The sequence below is a fragment of the Pseudophryne corroboree genome, chromosome 12, assembly GCF_028390025.1.
Source record: "Pseudophryne corroboree isolate aPseCor3 chromosome 12, aPseCor3.hap2, whole genome shotgun sequence".
NCBI classification, from domain to species: Eukaryota; Metazoa; Chordata; class Amphibia; order Anura; family Myobatrachidae; genus Pseudophryne; species Pseudophryne corroboree.
Genome location: NC_086455.1, coordinates 62,596,783 through 62,618,177, shown reverse-complemented (window position 1 = coordinate 62,618,177; position 21,395 = coordinate 62,596,783). Strand labels below are relative to the sequence as shown.

Below are 21,395 nucleotides of genomic sequence, written 5' to 3'. Positions count from 1 at the left end.
ATAAATACATCACATATAGCCATTAAGGCTATATGTATGTATTTAACCCAGGCCAGTTTTCCTAATAACCGGGAGAAAAGCCCGCCGTGAAAGGGGCGGAGCTTATTCTCCTCAGCACTCAGCGCCATTTTCCTGACCAGCTCCGCTGGTGAGGAAGGCTCCCACTCTCCCCTGCACTACAGAAACAGGGTTAAAGAGAAGGGGGGCATAAATTGGCGATATAATTATATATTAAGAGCCCATATATAGAAACAACACCTTCTAGGGTTGTTATATACATTATGGCGCTTTTGGTGTGTGCTGGCAAACTCTCCCTCTGTCTCCCCAAAGGGCTAGTGGGTCCTGTCCTCTATCAGAGCATTCCCTGTATGTGTGTGCTGTAGGTCGGTACGTGTGTGTCGACATGTATGAGGAAAATGTTGGTGAGGAGACGGAGAAAATTGCCTGTAATGGTGATGTCACTCTCTAGGGAGTCGACACCAGAATGGATGGCTTACTTATGGAATTACGTGATAATGTCAACACGCTGCAAGCCGGTTGACGACATGAGACAGCCGGCGGACAAATTAGTATCGGTCCAGGCGTCTCAGACACCGTCAGGGGCTTGTAAAAACGCCCATTTACCTCAGTCGGTCGACAGACACTGACACGGACACTGACCCCAGTGTCGACGGTGAAGAAACAAACGTATTTTTCCTTTAGGGCCACAAGTTACATGTTAAGGGCAATGAAGGAGGTGTTACGTATTTCTGATACCACAAGTACCACAAATAAGGGTATTTTGTAGGGTGGGAATAAACTACTTGTAGTTTTGCCTGAATCAGATAAATTAAATGAAGTGTGTGATGATACGTGGGGTTCCTCCGACAGAAAGTTAGGGGCGGTATACCCTTTTTCCCGCCAGTAGTAAGGGCGAGTTGGAAAACACACCTTAGGGTGGACAAGGCGCTCACACGCTTATAAAAAAATAAATAAAAAAAAAAAAAAAACATGGCGTTACCGTTTCCAGATACGGCCGCCCTCAAGGAGCCAGCTGATAGGAAGCTGGAAAATATCATAACAGTATATACACACATACTGGTGTTATACTACGACCAGCAATCGCCTCAGCCTGGATGTGCAGCGCTGAGGGGGCTTGGTCGGATTTCCTGACTGAAAATTTTGATACCCTTGACAGGGACAGGATTTTATTGTCTATAGAGCATTTTAAGGATGCATTTCTATATATGTGTGATGCGCAGAGGCATATTTGCATTCTGGCATCAAGAGTAAATGTGATGTACATATCTGCCAGACGAAGACACGACAGTGGTCAGGTGAGGCAGATTCCAGACGGCATATGGAAGTATTGCCGTATAAAGGGGCGGTCCATTGGACCTGGTGGCCATGGCAACAGCTGAAAAATCCACTTTTTGTTACCCCGAGTCACATATTGGCAGAAAAGGACACAGTCTTTTCAGTCTCAGTCCTTTCGTCCCCATACGGGCAGGCGGGCGAAGGCCAGTCATATCTGCCCAGGGGGAGAGGAAAGGGAAGAAGACTGCAGCAAGCAGCTCATTCCCAGGAACAGAAGCTCCTCACGGCTTCTGCCAAGTCCGCAGCATAACGCTGGGGCCGTACAAGCGGACTCAGGTGCGGTAGGGGGTCATCTCAAGAGTTTCAGCAACACTCGCAAGGGAACTCCGGGATCCTACATGTAATATCCCAGGTGTACATTAGAAATTCGAGACGTTTTCCCCTCACACAATTCACAGGCTGTATTCCCAGCAGGTGATAATCAAAGTACCCTTCTTACAACAAGGATGGGGGTAGTATTCCACACTATATTGTGGTACTGAAGCCAACCGGCTCGGTGAGATCTGAAATATTTGAACACTTACATACAAGCGTTCAAATCAAGATGGAGTCACTCGGAGCAGTGATAGCGAACCAGGAAGAAGGGGACGATATGATGTCACTGGATATCAGGGACGTTTACCTACAGGTCCAAATTTGCCCTTCTCACCAAGGGTACTTCAGGTTCCTGGTACAGAACTGTCACTATCAGTTCAGACGCTGCCGTTTGGATTGTCCACGGCGCCCCGGGTCTTTACCAAGGTAATGGCTGGAATGATGATTTTTCTTAAAAGAAACATGGACGCTTTCCTGATAAGGGCAAGGTCCAGAGAACAGTTGGAGGTCGGAGTAGCACTATCTTAAGTAGTTCTACGACAGCACGAGTGGATTCTAAATATTCCAAAATCGCAGCTTTTTCCGACGACACGTCTACTGTTCCTAGGGAAGATTCTGGACACAGTCCAGAAAAACGTGTTTCTCACAGTGGAGAAAACCAGGGAGTTATCCGAGCTAATCGGGATCCTCCTAAAACCAGGAAAAGTGTCAGTGCATCATTGCACAAGAGTCCTGGTAAAAATGGTGGCTTATTACGAAGCAATTCCATTCGGCAGATTTCCCGCAAGAACTCTTCAGTGGGATCTGCTGGACTAATGGTCCGGATCGCATCCTCAGATGCATCAGCGGATAACCCTATATCCAAGGAAAAGGGTGTCTCTCCTGTGGTGATTACAGAGTGCTCATCTTCTAGAGGGCCGCAGATTCGGCATTCAGGATTGGATGCCGGTGACCACGGAGGCCAGCCTGAGAGGCTGGGGAACAGTCACACAGGGAAAAAATTTCCAGGGAAGTGTGATTAAGTCTGGAGAATTCTCTCCGCATAAATAAGCTTAGAGCAAATTTATAATGCTCTAAACTTAGCTAGACCTCTGCTTCAAGGTCAGCCGGTATTGATCCAGTGGGATAACATCACGGCAGTCGCCCACGTAAACAGAAGGGCGGCACAAGAAGCAGGAGGGCAGTGAAAACTGCAAGGATTTTTCGCTAGGCGGAAAATCATGTGATAGCACTGTCAGCAGTGTTCTTTCCGGGAGTGGACGACTGGGAAGCAGACTTCCTCAGCAGGCATGACCTCCACCCGGGAGAGTGGAAACTTCATAGGGAGTTTTTCAACATGATTGTGGACCGTTGGCAAAGACCAAAGGTGGACATGATGGCGTCCCGCCCGAACAAAAAACGGGACAGGTATTCCGCCAGGTCATGAGACCTTCAGGCGATAGCTGTGGATGTTCTGGTAACACCGTGGGTGTACCAGTCTGTGTATGTGTTCCCTCCTCTGTTTCTCATAACCAGGGTATTGAGAATTATAAGACATAGAGGAGTATGAACTATACTAGTGGCTCCGGATTGGCCAAGAGGGACTTGGTACCCGGAACTTCAAGAAATGCTCACAGAGGACTAAGGGCCTGGGGAGCTAAGAAGGGACTTGATTCAGCAAGTACCATGTCTATTCCAAGACTTACCGCGGCTGCGTTTGACGGCATGGCGGTTGAATGCCGGATCCTGAGGGGAAAAGGCATTCCATAAGAGGTCATACCTACCCTGGTCAAAGCCAGGAAGGAGGTGACCGCACAACGTCATCACCACATGTGGTGAAAATATGTTGCGTGGGTGAGGCCAGGAAGGCTCCACGACGGAAATTCAACTAGGTCGATTTCTACACTTCCTGAAAACAGGAGTGTTTTGGACCTCAAATTGGGGTTCATTAACATTTAAATTTCGGCCCTGTAGATTTTCTTCCAGAAAGAATTGACTTCAGTTCCTGAAGTCCAGATTGTAAAGGATGTATTGCATATACAGCTTTTTTGTGCCCCTAGGGGCACCGTGAGATCTCAACATAGTGTTGGGATTTCTTACAATCATATTGGTTTGAACCGCTCAAATCTGTGGATTTGAAATATCTCACATGGAAAGTGACCATGCTGTTGACAAATATCTCACATGGGAAGTGACCATGTTGTTAGCCCTGGCCTCGGCCAGGCGATTGTCAGAATGGGCGGCTTTGTCTTACAAAAGCCCATATTAAAATTTTCCATTTGAACAGGGCAGAACTGGGACTCGTCTCCAGTTTCTTCATAAAGGGGTGTCAGCGTTTTCACCTGAAACAACCTCTTGTGGTGCCTGCGGCTACTAGGGACTTGGAGGACTCCAAGTTACTAGACGTGGTCAGGGCCCTAAAAATATATATATATATATATATATATATATATATATATATATATATATATATAGTTAGGACGGCTGGAGTCAGAAAGTCTGACTTGCTGTTTATACTGTATACACCCAACAAGCTGGGTGCTCATGCTTCTAAGCAGTCTATTGCACGCTGGATTTGTAGTACAATTCAGCTTGCACATTCTGTGGCAGGCCTGTCACAGACGAAATATGTAGATGCCCATTCCACAAGGAAGGTGGGCTCATCCTGGGCGGCTGCCCGAGGAGTCTCGGCATTACAACTTTGCCGAGCAGCTACGTGGTCAGGGGAGAACACGTTTGTAAAATTTTACAAATTTTGATACTCTGGCTAAGGAGGACCTGGAGTTCTCTCATTCGGTGCTGCAGAGTCATCCGCACTCTCCCGCCCGTTTGGGAGCTTTGGTATAATCCCCATGGTCCTGACGGAGTCCCCAGCATCCACTAGGACGTTAGAGAAAATAAGAATTTACTTACCGATAATTCTATTTCTCGTAGTCCGTAGTGGATGCTGGGCGCCCATCCCAAGTGCGGATTGTCTGCAATGCTTGTACATAGTTATTGTTACAAAAAATCGGGTTATTACTATTGTTGTGAGCCATCTTTTCGGAGGCTACTTCGTTTTGTTATCATACTGTTAACTGGGTTCAGATCACAAGTTGTACGGTGTGATTGGTGTGGCTGGTATGAGTCTTACCCGGGATTCAAGATCCTTCCTTATTGTGTACGCTCGTCCGGGCACAGTACCTAACTGAGGCATGGAGGAGGGTCATAGGGGGAGGAGCCAGTACACACCATGTGACCTAAAAAGCTTTTTAGATGTGCCCTGTCTCCTGCGGAGCCCGCTATTCCCCATGGTCCTGACGGAGTCCCCAGCATCCACTACGGACTACGAGAAATAGAATTATCGGTAAGTAAATTCTTATTTTCTCCTAGTCCGTAGAGGATGCTGGGCGCCCGTCCCAGTGCGGAAACTCTGCAAGACTTGTATATAGTTGTTGCTTACATAAGGGTTATGTTACAGTTGACATCGGTCTTGTCTGTTCATACTGTTAACTGGTTATGTATGTTCCAGGTTACATGGTATGATTGGTGTGGGCTGGTATGAATCTTGCCCTTGGATTGCTAAATCCTGCCCTGTATTGTCCATCTCCTCTGGGCACAGTTCTCTGAGGTCTGGAGGAGGGGCATAGAGGGAGGAGCCAGTGCACACCCATAGTCAAAGTTCTTTTTAGGTGCCCTATCTCCTGCGGAGCCCGTCTATACCCCATGGTCCTTACTGAGTCCCCAGCATCCTCTACGGACTAGGAGAAATAGATTTACCGGTAGGTTTGAAATCTTATTTTTATGCTTGTTTTATTGTTCTCTTTGGTGAATCAAAAGCACAACCTTGTGTGAAAGATGCTTTGTTTAGGGTCATTTATACAGAGCCATACTTCACAAGTTTGAAAAAACGCACACGTTTTGATTTTATTATCATTAATATTATGGGATGCGTTCAAAATGGCAGCAGTGGGATCATGACAGTCGGGAAGTACAGGGGTTAGGGTTAGGCTCTAGATGGCGGGTTAGGGTTAAGCTGCGGGGGAGTGGGAGGTTAGGGTTAGGCTGTGGGGAGTTCAGGTTTAAGTTGTGGGAGGGGTAGGGAGAAAATATATAATGAGATGTGTCAGGATTCTTGCCATCTGGACACCACTGTTGGTCTCTGTCGGGATTCGTACCCAACCCATTATTATTGTTGTTGTTGTTGTTATTATTATTGTTATTATGAGTTACAGTATATTTAACATGATAATTTGGCCCCTTTATGGCAATGTTTAATTGAGGTCTATGGATGTTATTTAATATTATGCATTGCAAACCATATGTCTGCTTTTGCTAATCTTTCAATTAAACATTTTATTTTAAGAACTTGCTCATCACTGAGAGTGCAGCCTATCCATTCACTAGGAACCAGTGACATCACTGAGAATGCAGCCTATCCAGTCACTAGAAACTAGTGACATCACTGAGAATGCAGCCTATCCAGTCATTAGAAACCAGTGACGTCACTGAGCGTGCAGCCTATCCATTCACCTGGAACCAGTGACATCACTGAGAGTGCAGCGAACCAGTGACAACATTGATAATGCGGCCTATACGTTCACTACGATCAGTGACATCACTGACACTGCAGCCTATCCATTCACTAGAACAGTGGTTCCCAAACTTTTTGAATCACAGCACCCTAGATTATTAGAATTTTTTTTCATGGCACCCCTAGGCTAAAGGTTTCTTATTGAGAAATTTAGAAAGAGATATAAAATTAAGTAAATATTTTTATTTCTCATCCTTAGGTTCAATTGTGTGGTGAGGGACAAGATTTGCTTCTGTTTGTCCACATATTTTATGATTGACATCCACCAGCACTGATTTTACCTATTATATTGACCATAAACAATTTGAATTGGTCCTTAACCACCAACCCAAGGCACCCCTGCAAGTGTCCCGAGGCACCCCAGGGTGCCACGGCACACAGTTTGAGAACTACTACACTAGAACCAGTGACATCACTGACAATGCAGTCCATCCACTCACTGCATTTTAAAGGGGCGGCATTACAAGTATAAAAATGTTGCTTCACTATCATGTTTACACTTATAATGCTGTCCACTTAGCAGTGTTACAGCTGTGTCATAGTCACGGCCCTGGCATTTCAGTGTCCACATACTTAGTGATAACATCATGACTGTCGAACAATTATATTGATCCCCAGTTCTTGACATTTTGGAGTACTATTCATTTTCTTTACATAACGTTAACAGTGTCACTTTAGAGGAACACTGTATTAATTCTCTGTTTATATGTCTGACATCATTTATTAATGTATGCAAGTTTAAAAAATTCTTTGTAGTTGGACTTTCTGTAACGACGTGTGTAAATCTGATTGCATTGGTCAGCATTCAGTAGAGGTGCCTTTGTCTCTCTTCTCTTGGTATCAATTCTTGTATCTTCTTCCAGAGCTCTGTTTGCAGTTTGATGGTGATAATTATTTTATAATACAATAGGTTGGAGGTGTGGATTAATAGCCAAGGATGTGTTAAACAGCATTGGGGGGGTGGGTCATGATAAATGTTATGGTTGTAGCCAGGTCCTAAAATATGACCGAATGCAGGCGATTAGTTAGCCGGCACATCACCTGAGTCGGCTCATAGCCTGCTCAAAAAATAACATAAAGTTATGGGGCAGATTTAACAAAGCTTGGAGACAGATAAAATGGAGAGAGATAAAATGCCAGCCAATCTGCTCCAAACGCCATATTACAGGCTGGTTGGTTGGTATTTGATCTCTCTCCGCTTTTATCTCTGAAGAAGCTTTGATCCATATGCCCCTATCTCTCTCTCCAAGCTTTGATAAATTCACCCCCTCTTTGTCCTATTTTCCCAGGCGTTAATGCACTTTTACAGACCGGTCATTACCATTCACGGTGCAAAATTTTTAGGAATTAGTTAGAACTTTTGATGCTTGTGATTGGTTAAGTGGCAGTCCTTTCATTATTTATCTCTCTCTGTGTCTTTCAGCTTAACCTGGCCAAACCCATTGAGGACCAAGGGCCCCTAGACGTCATTATTCACAAGTTAACGGACGTCATATTAGAAGCTGATCAAAATGACAGCGAGTCTGTGCAAGTAGTACAGAGATTCCAGGTGGGTGAATTGTGTGTATAAAATATTATGCCCCTGACCTATTCGCTATGTAGAGCCGCTTTTATTGTGTTATCGCCAAGAAACCGATCCATCCAATAGGTGTTAGTGACTGATATCCATGAGGTGTCGCTTCCTAATGAATTGTTAGACTTATTGATTCCGGGTACAAAATGGCTACCGGTGTACTACCCTTCGTTTCAGGCATGATGCACCGACTGCTGTCACTTGTTCCTAGCCCATTAGTGTGCCGTGTTCTTGCGGATATTTAGCACAGCACACACAGTAGCTGCTTGGACTGTGTACTATAAATAAGCTGTACTGTGAGCTTTCCTGATAATGTCCCATTCACTGTGTTTTGTGTTTTTGTACTGATTTAACTGTCTATAGCAGTGGTTCCCAACCTCGGTCCTCAAGTACCCCCAACAGTTCGTGTTTTCCGGGTCACCTAGCAGTTACCAGGTGTATTCATTACTCACTGACACATTTTAAAAGACCCACAGGTGGAGCTAATTATTTCACTTGCAATCCTGTGAGGAGACCTGGAAAACATGAACTGTTGGGGGTACTTCAGGTCCGCGGTTGGGAACCACTGGTCTATAGTGTTGCGTTGAATATATGTATTGTACCAGGGTCAGGGAGAACAGGTACCATCACCTGGGGTAGCTGGTAAGATGCAGTAGCTGAGACATCACACAAGTCCATTGGTTCAGATGGCCTCAACCAGCTTTTTGTGCAAAAAATATAAATATCAAAATAAATACCTTGCCGTCCAGCACTAACTATACACAGGATAAAGCTAACTCAGTAAAAAACAACAACCCAGAAGACGTTTTTACCAGGCACAGTTTACTGGATTTCAAAAGCAAATATCTCTCACCGAGAATCCATAGTCTCTCCTTTTCCCCAAGCAGTGTGAGAGAGCAATGATCTGGCTGTGACAGCCTTTTAACACACCCATACAACCGAAAGCCCTAATACCCCTTTCAGACCACCACCTATGAACACGGGTAGGGAGGCCAATTCCGGGGTTCGGGATTGAAAAACGCTCATTCACGGGATTCCCGGGATTGCAGTAGGGATCATTGAAGAAGGGTGTAGGGAGCAACTGGAGGGTAGGTAGCGGTGCGGGAGGGTGTAGGTAGTGGCACAGAAGGGAGGGTGTAGGTAGCGATGCGGGAGGGTGTAGGTAGCTGTGTGTGCGTGAGGGTGTAGTTAGGGCCGCGGGTGGGAGGGCTGGTAGCGGCGCGGGAGGGAGGGAGGCTGTTAGAGAGATTACTGCATGGAGGGACGGTGTAGGTAGCGGTGCGGAAGGGTGTAGGTAGCCGCGCGGGAGGGAGGCTGTTAGCACTGCACGGAGGGAGGGTAGGTGTAAGTAATACCACTTACTATTAGGTGGGCAGCAGCCATGGACACGCTGAACGCGGCGGAATTTCAAATGAAGCGCCGGCCGCCAGCCAACCAGAGCTGGCGGACCGGCAGCCAATCAGGGAAGCGGCCGCAGCAGTCACTCCTGATTAGCTGCTGCTGTGGCAGCTTCCCTGATTGGCTGCCGGTCCGCCAGCTCTGATTGGCTGGCGGCCGACGCTACGTTTGAAGTGCTGCCGCGTTCAGCGTTTGTCTATGGCTGCCGCCCGCCTAATAGTAAGTTGTATTACTTACACACCCACCCTCCCGCGCATGCGCAATGTAATCCTGTGAATCCCGGCATTTTTGGGCCTCCCTAAACACTGGTTATTGACACATGAACGTGCATAACCTGTGTTCAAGTGCCGTCTGAAAGGTGCCAGGGTTGAAATATCGGGTCGAGCGACCCGGTATTTCAACCCTGGTCGCCAGCAGGGTTAAACTCGTGTTTAACAAGGCTCGCTGTGCGGTGTGAACGGGAGCCGGGTCGATGCAACCGATTTCCCGTTCACTGTGTGTGTGTACTGGCAGCGCTTGGAGATCATGTGGAGATCACAGCTCACATCACCAACCCGGCAATATGTCGGGTTGCAGTCAGCAGCAGCAGCATGGCGCCTGAGGCGGGTCGCACACTGGGAGCTCCCATGTCAGGCTCCCTAATGCAACCTGCCTCAGGCAGTTTGAAAAGGGGTATTAGTCTTTTGTGAGGCTAAAAGACCAAAGACCCAAACTGGGCCGAAATGGTTGGGGAACCCGCCCTATCTTCTCACATCCAACCCCAGGACACTAATCTGGCTCTTATCAAAAGCCAAAAGGGCGTATGCAATTAGCTCCGTTTTCTCTAATGTCCTAGTGGATGCTGGGGACTCCGTAAGGACCATGGGGAATAGACGGGCTCCGCAGGAGACAGGGCACTTTAAGAAAGAATTTGGATACTGGTGTGCTCTGGCTCCTCCCTTTATGTCCCTCCTCCAGACCCCAGTTTGAATCTGTGCCCGGACGAGCTGGGTGCTACTTAGTGAGCTCTCCTGAGCTTGCTAAAAAGAAAGTATTTTGTTAGGTTTTCTTATTTTCAGAGAGATCTGCTGGCAACAGGCTCTCTGCTACGTGGGACTGAGGGGAGAGAAGCAGCCCTACTCACTGAAGATAGGTCCTGCTTCTTAGGCTACTGGACACCATTAGCTTCAGAGGGATCGTACACAGGATCGCACCCTTGGTTGTCCGATCCCGGAGCCGCGCCGCCGTCCCCCTCGCAGAGCCAGAAGACAGAAGCCGGCGTCAGAAGCAAGAAGACTTCGAAATCGGCGGCAGAAGACTCCAGTCTTCATATGAGGTAGCGCACAGCACTGCAGCTGTGCGCCATTGCTCCCACACTAACGCACATACTCCGGTCACTGTAGGGTGCAGGGCGCAGGGGGGGGCGCCCTGGGCAGCAATTAGAGACCTCTTGGCAAAAAGTAGCATATATACAGTTGGGCACTGTATATATGCATGGGCCCCCGCCATATTTTTACACAGGAACGCGGGACAGAAGCCCGCCGCTGAGGGGGCGGGGCTTCTTCCTCAGCACTCACCAGCGCCATTTTCTGCTGCTGAGCTCTGCTGAGAGGAAGCTCCCCAGGCTCTCCCCTGCAGAAACACGGTAGAAGAGGGTAAAAAGAGAGGGGGGGGGGGCACATAAATTGGGCGCAAAAGCAGTATATACAGCAGCTACTGGGTTAACACTAAGTTACTGTGTGATTCCTGGGACATATAGTGCTGGGGTGTGTGCTGGCATACTCTCTCTCTGTCTCTCCAAAAGGCCTTGTGGGGGAACTGTCTTCAAATAGAGCATCCCCTGTGTGTGAGGTGTGTCGGTACGCTTGTGTCGGCATGTTTGACGAGGAAGGCTATGTGGAAACAGAGCGGGAACAAATAAATGTGGGGTCGCCGCCGCCGGCGCCGACACCCGATTGGATGGATATGTGGAAGGTTTTAAATGATGATGTTACTTCCTTGCATAAAAGGTTGGATAAAGCTGAAGCCTTAGGACAGCTGGGGTCTCAGCCCATGCCTGATCCTATGTCGCAGAGGCCGTCAGGGTCTCAGAAGCGCCCACTATCCCAAATTGTTGACACAGATGTCGACACGGATTCTGACTCCAGTGTCGATGGCGATGATGCAAAGTTACAGCCTAAAATGGCTAAAGCCATCCGATACATGATTATAGCAATGAAAGATGTGTTACACATCACAGAGGAAACCCCAGTCCCTGACAAGAGGGTTTATATGTATGGGGAAAAAAGGCAAGAGGTGACCTTTTCCCCTTCACATGAGTTATGTGAAAAGGCTTGGGAATCTCCAGATAGAAAACTGCAGATTTGCAAACGGATACTTGTGGCGTATCCTTTCCCGCCAACGGACAGGTTACGCTGGGAATCCTCCCCGAGGGTAGACAAAGCTTTAACACGCTTATCCAAGAGGGTAGCCCTACCGTCACAGGATACGGCCACCCTAAAAGATGCTGCGGATAGAAAGCAGGAGGGTATCCTGAAGTCCATTTATACACATTCAGGTACCCTACTAAGGCCGGCGATTGCGTCGGCCTGGACGTGTAGTGCTGTAGCAGCATGGACAGATTCTTTATCTGAGGAACTTGATACCTTGGACAAGGATACTATAGTACTGACCCTGGGGCATATAAAAAACGCTGTCCTATATATGAGAGATGCTCAAAGAGACATTAGCCTACTGGGCTCTAGAATAAATGTAATGTCGATTTCTGCCAGAAGGGTCCTGTGGACTCGGCAATGGACAGGCGATGCCGACTCAAAAAGGCACATGGAGGTTTTACCTTACAAGGGTGAGGAATTGTTTGGGGAGGGTCTCTCAGACCTGGTCTCCACAGCTACGGCTGGAAAGTCAAATTTTTTGCCATATGTTCCCTCACAACCTAAGAAAGCACCGTATTACCAAATGCAGTCCTTTCGATCACAAAAAGGCAAGAAAGTCCGAGGTGCGTCCTTTCTTGCCAGAGGCAGGGGCAGAGGAAAGAAGCTGCACAATACAGCTAGTTCCCAGGAACAGAAGTCCTCCCCGGCTTCCACTAAATCCACATGACGCTGGGGCTCCACAGGCGGAGCTAGGCCCGGTGGGGGCGCGTCTCCGACATTTCAGCCACAAGTGGGTTCACTCCCAGGTGGATCCCTGGGCTATAGAGATTGTGTCTCAGGGATACAAGCTGGAATTCGAAGAGATGCCCCCTCACCGTTACTTCAAATCGGCCCTGCCAGCTACCCCCTTAGAGAGGGAAATAGTGTTAGCTGCAATTCACAAATTGTATCTTCAGCAGGTGGTGGTAAAGGTTTCCCTCCTTCAACAGGGAAGGGGTTACTATTCGACCATGTTTGTGGTACCGAAACCGGACGGTTCGGTCAGACCCATATTGAATTTAAAATCCCTGAACATATACCTGAAAAGGTTCAAGTTCAAGATGGAATCGCTCAGAGCGGTCATCGCAAGCCTGGAAGGGGGGGACTTTATGGTGTGTCTGGACATAAAGGATGCTTACCTTCATGTCCCCATTTATCCACCTCATCAGGCGTACCTCAGATTTGTGGTACAGGATTGTCATTACCAATTCCAGACGTTGCCGTTTGGTCTCTCCACGGCACCGAGAATATTTACCAAGGTAATGGCGGAAATGATGGTGCTCCTGCGAAAGCAAGGGGTCACAATTATCCCATACTTGGACGATCTCCTCATAAAGGCGAGGTCCAGAGAACAGTTGCTGATCAGCGTAGCACGCTCTCGGGAAGTGTTACAACAGCACGGCTGGATTCTAAATATTCCGAAGTCGCAGTTGATTCCTACGACTCGTCTGCCCTTCCTGGGCATGATTCTGGACACAGACCAGAAGAGGGTTTATCTCCCGATGGAGAAGGCTCAGGAGCTCATGACACTGGTCAGAGACCTATTAAAACCAAAACAGGTGTCTGTGCATCACTGCGCGCGAGTCCTGGGAAAGATGGTGGCATCATGCGAGGACCTTCCAATGGGATCTGTTGGACAAGTGGTCCGGATCACATCTACAGATGCATCGGCTGATCACCCTGTCCCCCAGGGCCAGGGTGTTTCTCCTGTGGTGGCTGCAGAGTGCTCACCTTCTCGAGGGCCGCAGATTCGGCCTTCAGGACTGGGTCCTGGTGACCACGGACGCAAGCCTCCGAGGGTGGGGAGCAGTCACACACGGATGAAATTTCCAAGGTCTGTGGTCAAGTCAGGAGACTTGTCTTCACATCAACATCCTGGAACTAAGGGCAATTTACAACGCCCTACGTCAAGCGGAGACCCTGCTTCGCGACCGACCGGTGCTGATTCACAAGTAGACATGATGGCATCCCGCCTCAACAAAAAGCTACAGAGGTATTGCGCCAGGTCAAGAGACCCTCAGGCGATAGCTGTAGACGCTCTAGTGACACCGGCGGTGTTCCAGTCGGTCTATGTATTTCCTCCTCTTCCTCTCATACCCAAGGTACTGAGAATCGTAAAAAGAAGAGGAGTGAGAACAATACTCATTGTTCCGGATTGGCCTAGAAGGACTTGGTATCCAGAGCTGCAAGAAATGCTCACAGAGGTCCCATGGCCTCTGCCTCTAAGACAGGACTTGTTGCAACAGGGGCCCTGTCTGTTCCAAGACTTACCGCGGCTGCGTTTGACGGCATGGTGGTTGAACGCTGGATCCTAGCAGAGAAAGGCATTCCGGATGAGGTTATTCCTACGCTGATAAAGGCTAGGAAGGACGTGACGGCTAAACATTATCACCGTATATGGCGAAAATATGTTGCTTGGTGTGAGGCCAGGAATGCCCCTACGGAGGAATTCCAGCTGGGCCGTTTCCTTCACTTCCTACTGTCGGGAGTGACTTTGGGCCTAAAATTGGGTTCCATTAAGGTCCAGATTTCGGCCCTATCCATTTTCTTTCAAAAAGAACTGGCTTCTCTGCCTGAAGTTCAGACATTTGTAAAGGGAGTGCTGCATATTCAGCCCCCTTTTGTGCCTCCAGTGGCACCTTGGGATCTTAACGTGGTGTTGAGTTTCCTGAAGTCACACTGGTTTGAGCCACTTAAAACCGTGGAGTTAAAATTTCTCACGTGGAAGGTGGTCATGCTATTAGCCTTGGCTTCAGCCAGGCGTGTGTCAGAATTAGCGGCTTTGTCACATAAAAGCCCCTATCTGGTTTTCCATATGGACAGGGCGGAATTGCGGACCCGTCCGCAATTTCTGCCAAAAGTGGTGTCATCTTTTCATATGAACCAACCTATTGTGGTGCCTGTGGCTACTCGTGACTTGGAGGATTCCGAGTTACTAGATGTGGTCATGGCTTTGAAGGTTTATGTAGCCAGAACGGCTAGAGTCAGGAAACTGAGTCACTGTTTATCATGTATGCACCCAACAAGCTGGGTGCTCCTGCTTCAAAGCAAACTATTGCTCGCTGGATCTGTAATACGATTCAGCAGGCTCATTCTGCGGCGGGATTGCCGCTGCCAAAATCAGTAAAAGCCCATTCCACAAGGAAGGTGGGCTCTTCTTGCGCGGCTGCCCGAGGGGTCTCGGCATTACAGCTTTGCCGAGCTCAAACACTTTTGCAAAGTTCTACAAGTTTGATACCCTGGCTGAGGAGGACCTTGTGTTTGCTCATTCGGTGCTGCAGAGTCATCCGCACTCTTCCGCCCGTTTGGGAGCTTTGGAATAATCCCCATGGTCCTTACGGAGTCCCCAGCATCCACTAGGACGTTAGAGAAAATAAGATTTTACTTACCGGTAAATCTATTTCTCGTAGCCCGTAGTGGATTCTGGGCGCCCGTCCCAAGTGCGGACTTTTTCTGCAATGCTTGTATATAGTTATTGCTTACATAAGGGTTATGTTATAGTTGCATCAGGGTTGATCTGATGCTCTGTTGTTGTTCATACTGTTAACTGGGTAAGTTTATCACAAGTTATACGGTGTGATTGGTGTGGCTGGTATGAATCTTGCCCTGGATTCCAAAATCCTTTCCTTGTACGGTCAGCTCTTCCGGGCACAGTTTCTCTAACTAAGGTCTGGAGGAGGGACATAGAGGGAGGAGCCAGAGCACACCAGTATCCAAATTCTTTCTTAAAGTGCCCCGTCTCCTGCGGAGCCCGTCTATTCCCCATGGTCCTTACGGAGTCCCCAGCATCCACTACGGACTACGAGAAATAGATTTACCGGTAAGTAAAATCTTATTTTTTCGCCTTGGTGGAAAAACTGAGCTTTTTCGCTATTTTTAAGGCGAATGGAGATTCGCCCTATGCAAGATTTTCGCCTAGGCGAAAAATGTGGCAGGGGTGGAAAACACGTTGCCGATTTTGAGGCATTTTTCGCCAATTCCTTTTCACTTAATAAAAGAAGGTGAAAAGGCATTGGCGAAAATGCCTTCAAAACTGCAGAAAACTGCCCTAAATGAATACGTGTGGGGCGAACTCATTAGCTCCGAAATGTAATCGGAACTAATTGCATACGCCCCAAAAGCTCTTAGCAGAACCAACACAATATTATAAATGATGGCGGATATATAGTATTTGTGTTAATTAGTTTCACACTGTGTACTTTGTTATTAGGATCATGTTTCCCTTTAAACAAAAAAGGGTGAGCATTATCCTTTTTCACTGTGGGATAATCTTTAATTTCCACGGAATACATAAACTAAAGCCCGAAATGTTTCTGCTGTCCTGTTAATCCGGCTAGTGATTGTTTGGGCAGGGTGGCATGAAAAAAATGTTCTGTCCCTTAAGCTGGAATCCTGTATGTACCAGGCTTTACAGAGCAGGAGAGATCAGCTAAAATAAGTCGTTAAATCTCTCTTTATTATCTTTGGAACTTGTGTGCCGGCCCTCCTTTGGGTTCCCATTCTCTGTATGCTTGAACTTTAAACTTTTGATCAGGGCAGATTTCCTTATAACCCAGAGATGGCTGACTATAATGATTCTGTGTTCCAGTAAATGTAAAAGCCATTGTGATTAGAGAAGAGAAGAACACATCGGTTTCAAGCACCAGCCTCATAATAGAGTACGCAAAAACAAAAATAAATAATTGTATTGTATTTATGCAGCTTTTCGTTTTCTTTTTTTTCCACAGGGTATCCAATTAGGCCTTCAACAGTTTTCTGCACTTAATTTAGTTTTTGTAATTGGACATGTTCACAGTGATTAGCGCACAGAGTACATTATGTACGTAGGCATATGTTCAATTTTGGAGTCCGTTTTGCTTTTTAGGCAAGTCAGGTCTTTTTTTTTCGGTTGGGGGTGTTTGTGGGAACTGCAGCGGTGATACTTAGCTGCACGCATATTGGCAAATTGCAGTAGTGCCAACATTTCAAGTTTTCAGAGGTGCAAGGGATAGCTAGATGCCAGCAGGACACAATGAGCCATTCCGTTCTGGAACGTAATGTCAATGTCCGGAACGGAGGCGGAAATGATATTTCTGAAGTGACAAAAAATCCTGCGACCTGGACATTACCATAAATATATTGCTTAGTATTTTAGTTGAGCGATCCACGGAAGGTACCTCAGAGATGGCACTCATATACTACGGGGGGAATTCAATGAGGTGAGAGTTTGGTCCCGCAAGGCGAAATCACTGCAAATTTATATTGCAAATTAAATTTGCAATTCAATTCCAAACTCGCATTCATTTTTCAGAGTAAATTTGCCAGTTTTTATCCACAGCCTCCTTATCAGGTGAAAAACTGGGGAAAATATTTAAGGCAGTGGTTTCAAACTCTGTGCTGTGGTACCCTGGCGCGCCTCAGGGCACTTGCAGGGGTGGCTTGTTTTGGTGGTCCAGGACCAATACAAATTTTTTATGGTCAGTGTAATAGACAACATCAGTGCTGGTTGCTGTCAATCATAAAATATGAAGCAAATCCTGTCCCTCACCACACAATTGAACCTAAGGATGACCTATAAACACAATTTCTCTAACGTCCTAGTGGATGCTGGGGACTCCGTAAGGACCATGGGGAATAGACGGGCTCCGCAGGAGACATGGGCACTTTAAGAAAGAATTTAGATTCTGGTGTGCTCTGGCTCCTCCCTCTATGTCCCTCCTCCAGACCTCAGTTTGAATCTGTGCCCGGACGAGCTGGGTGCTGTTCAGTGAGCTCTCCTGAGCTTGCTGTAAAAGTATTTTGTTAGGTTTTTTATTTTCAGGGAGCTCTGCTGGCAACAGACTCCCTGCATCGTGGGACAGAGGGGAGAGAAGCAGCCCTACTCTCTGAAGATAGGTCCTGCTTCTTAGGCTACTGGACACCATTAGCTCCAGAGGGATCGTACACAGGATCTCGCCCTCGTCGTCCGATCCCAGAGCCGCGCCGCCGTCCCCCTCGCAGAGCCGGAAGACAGAAGCCGGGTGAGCATGAGAAGCAAGAAGACTTCGAAATCGGCGGCAGAAGACTCCAGTCTTCACTGAGGTAGCGCACAGCACTGCAGCTGTGCGCCATTGCTCCCACACACACCTCACATACTCCGGTCACTGTAAGGGTGCAGGGCGCGGGGGGGGGGGGGGTGCCCTGGGCAGCAATTGGGACCTCTTTGGCAAAAGTTTAGCATATATACAGTTGGGCACTGTATATATGCATGAGCCCCCGCCAAAAATTGTACATTGAAGCGGGACAGAAGCCCGCCGCTGAGGGGGCGGGGCTTCTTCCTCAGCACTCACCAGCGCCATTTTTTCTCCACAGCTCTGCTGAGAGGAAGCTCCCCAGGCTTCCCCCCTTCAGATACACGGTAGAAGAGGGTAAAAAGAGAGGAGGGGCACATAATTAGGCTCAAAAATCAATATAAACAGCGGCTACTGGGTTAACATTAAGTTACTGTGTTATTCCTGGGTTATATAGCGCTGGGGTGTGTGCTGGCATACTCTCTCTCTGTCTCTCCAAAGGGCCTCGTGAGGGAACTGTCTTCAAAAAGAGCATTCCCTGTGTGTGTGTGTGTGTGCGGTGTGTCTGTACGCTTGTGTCGACATGTTTGACGAGGAAGGCTATGTGGAAACAGAGCAGGAGCAAACGAATGTGGTGTCTCCGCCGACGGCGCCGACACCTGATTGGATGGATATGTGGAAGGTTTTAAATGATAATGTTAATTCCTTGCATAAAAGTTTGGAAAAAGCTGAAGTCTTAGGACAGTCAGGGTCTCAGCCCGTGCCTGATCCTATGTCGCAGAGGCCGTCAGGGTCTCAGAAGCGCCCACTATCCAAAATTGTTGACACAGATACCGACATGGATTCTGATTCCAGTGTCGATTACGATGATGCAAACTTACAGCCAAAATTGGCTAAATACATCCGTTATATATGATTATAGCAATTAAGGATGTGTTGCACATCACAGAGGAAACCCCAGTCCCTGAAAAGAGGGTTCATATGTATGGGGAAAAGAGGCAGGAGGTGACCTTTCCCCCTTCACACAAGCTAAATGAGTTATGTGAAAAGGCTTGGGAATCTCCAGATAAAAAACTGCAGATTTCCACACAGATTCTTATGGCATATCCTTTCCCGCCAACGGAACGGACAGGTTACGCTGGGAATCCTCCCCTAGGGTGGACAAAGCTTTAACACGCTTATCCAAGAGGGTAGCCCTGCCGTCAGAGGATACGGCTACCCTCAAAGATGCTGCGGATAGAAAGCAAGAGAGTGCCCTGAAGTCCATTTATACACATTCAGGTACCTTACTGAGGCCAGCGATCGCGTCGGCCTGGGTGTGTAGTGCTGTAGCAGCATGGACGGACACCCTGTCTGAGGAACTTGATACCTTAGACAAGGATACTATATTGATGACCCTGGGGCATATAAAAGACGCTGTCCTATATATGAGAGATGCTCAAAGAGACATGAGTCTACTGGGTTCTAGAATAAATGCAATGTCGATTTCTGCCAGAAGGGTCCTGTGGACTCGGCAATGGACAGGTGATGCCGACTCAAAAAGGCACATTGGAGGTTTTACCTTACAAGGGTGAGGAATTGTTTGGGGAGGGTCTCTCGGACCTGGTCTCCACAGCTACTGCTGGAAAGTCAAATTTTTTGCCATATGTTTCCTCACAACCTAAGAAAGCACCGTATTACCAAATGCAGTCCTTTCGATCACAGAAAAGCAAGAAAGTCCGAGGTGCGTCCTTTCTTGCCAGGGGCAGGGGCAGAGGAAAGAAGCTGCACAACACAGCTAGTTCCCAGGATCAGAAGTCCTCCCCGGCTTCCACAAAATCCTCCGCATGACGCTGGGGCTCCACAGGCGGAGCTAGGCCCGGTGGGGGCGCGTCTCCGAAATTTCAGCCACGAGTGGGTTCACTCCCAGTTGGATCCCTGGGCAATAGATATTGTGTCTCAGGGATACAAGCTGGAATTCGAAGAGATGCCCCCGCACCGATACCTCAAATCGGCCCTGACAGCTTCCCCCTTATAGAGGGAAATAGTGTTAACTGCAATTCACAAATTGTATCAACAGGTGGTGGTCAAGGTTCCCCTCCTTCAACAAGGAAAGGGTTATTATTCGACCATGTTTGTAGTACCGAAACCGGACGGTTCGGTCAGACCCATATTGAATTTAAAATCCCTGAACATATACCTGAAAAGGTTCAAGTTCAAGATGGAATCGCTCAGAGCGGTCATCGCATGCCTGGAAGGGGGGGATTTTATGGTGTCTCTGGACATAAAGGATGCATACCTTCATGTCCCCATTTATCCACCTCATCAGGCGTACCTCAGATTTGTGGTACAGGATTGTCATTACCAATTTCAGACGTTGCCGTTTGGCCTCTCCACGGCACCGAGAATATTTACCAAGGTAATGGCGGAAATGATGGTACTCCTGCGGAAGCAAGGGGTCACAATTATCCCATACTTGGACGATCTCCTCATAAAAGCGAGGTCAAGAGAGCAGTTGCTGATCAGCGTAGCACGCTCTCTGGAAGTGTTACGGCAACACGGCTGGATTCTAAATATTCCAAAGTCGCAGTTGATTCCTACGACTCGTCTGCCTTTCCTGGGCATGATTCTGGACACAGACCCGAAAAGGGTTTATCTCCCGATGGAGAAAGCTCAGGAACTCATGACACTGGTCAGAAACCTGTTGAAACCAAAACAGGTGTCAGTGCATCACTGCACTCGAGTTCTGGGAAAGATGGTGGCATCATACGAGGCCATTCCCTTCATCAGGTTCCATGCGAGGACCTTTCAATGGGACTTACTGGACAAATGGTCCGGATCACATCTTCAAATGCATTGGTTAATCACCCTATCCCCCAGGGCCAGGGTGTCTCTCCTGTGGTGGCTGCAGAGTGCTCACCTTCTCGAGGGCCGCAGATTTGGCATTCAGGACTGGGTCCTGGTGACCACGGATGCAAGCCTCCGATGGTGGGGGGCAGTCACACAGGGAAGAAATTTCCAAGGTCTGTGGTCAAGTCAGGAGACTTGCCTTCACATCAACATCCTGGAACTAAGGGCCATATACAACGCCCTACGTCAAGCGGAGACCCTGCTTCGCGACCACCCGGTTCTGATTCAGTCAGACAACATCACCGCTGTGGCTCATGTAAACCGACAAGGCGGCACAAGGAGCATGGTGGCGATGGTGGAAGCCACCAGAATTCTTCGCTGGGCGGAGAATCACGTAAGCGCACTGTCAGCAGTGTTCATCCCGGGAGTGGACAACTGGGAAGCAGACTTCCTCAGCAGGCACGACCTCCACCCGGGAGAGTGGGGACTACATCAAGAAGTCTTCACGCAGATTGCAAGTCGGGAGGAACTGCCACAGGTGGACATGATGGCATCCCGCCTCAACAAAAAGCTACAGAGGTATTGCGCCAGGTCAAGAGACCCTCAGGCGACAGCTGTGGACGCACTGGTGACACCGTGGGTGTTCCAATCGGTCTATGTATTTCCTCCTCTTCCTCTCATACCCAAGGTGCTGAGAATCATAAGAAAAAGAGGAGTGAGAACAATACTCATTGTTCCGGATTGGCCAAGAAGGACTTGGTATCCAGATCTGCAAGAAATACTCACAGAGGACCCGTGGCCTCTGCCTCTAAGGCAGGACTTGTTGCAACAGGGGCCCTGTCTGTTCCAAGACTTACCGCGGCTGCGTTTGACGGCATGGCGGTTGAACGCCGGCTCCTAGCAGAAAAAGGCATTCCGGATGAGGTCATTCCTACGCTGATAAAGGCTAG

The 21,395-nt window shown here is 48.1% G+C and overlaps 1 protein-coding gene across 4 annotated transcripts in view; it reads left to right on the top strand.

Moving 5' to 3' along the window:
• ITPK1 (inositol-tetrakisphosphate 1-kinase) overlaps positions 1-21,395 on the top strand; it is a 263,064-nt gene that overhangs the window by 112,186 nt on the left and 129,483 nt on the right. For all 4 annotated transcript variants that reach the window (XM_063947570.1, XM_063947571.1, XM_063947572.1 and 1 more), the window contains exon 4: positions 7,647-7,772. In XM_063947570.1, the coding sequence (XP_063803640.1) occupies positions 7,647-7,772 (126 nt within the window). The remainder of the gene's footprint in view (positions 1-7,646; positions 7,773-21,395) is intronic.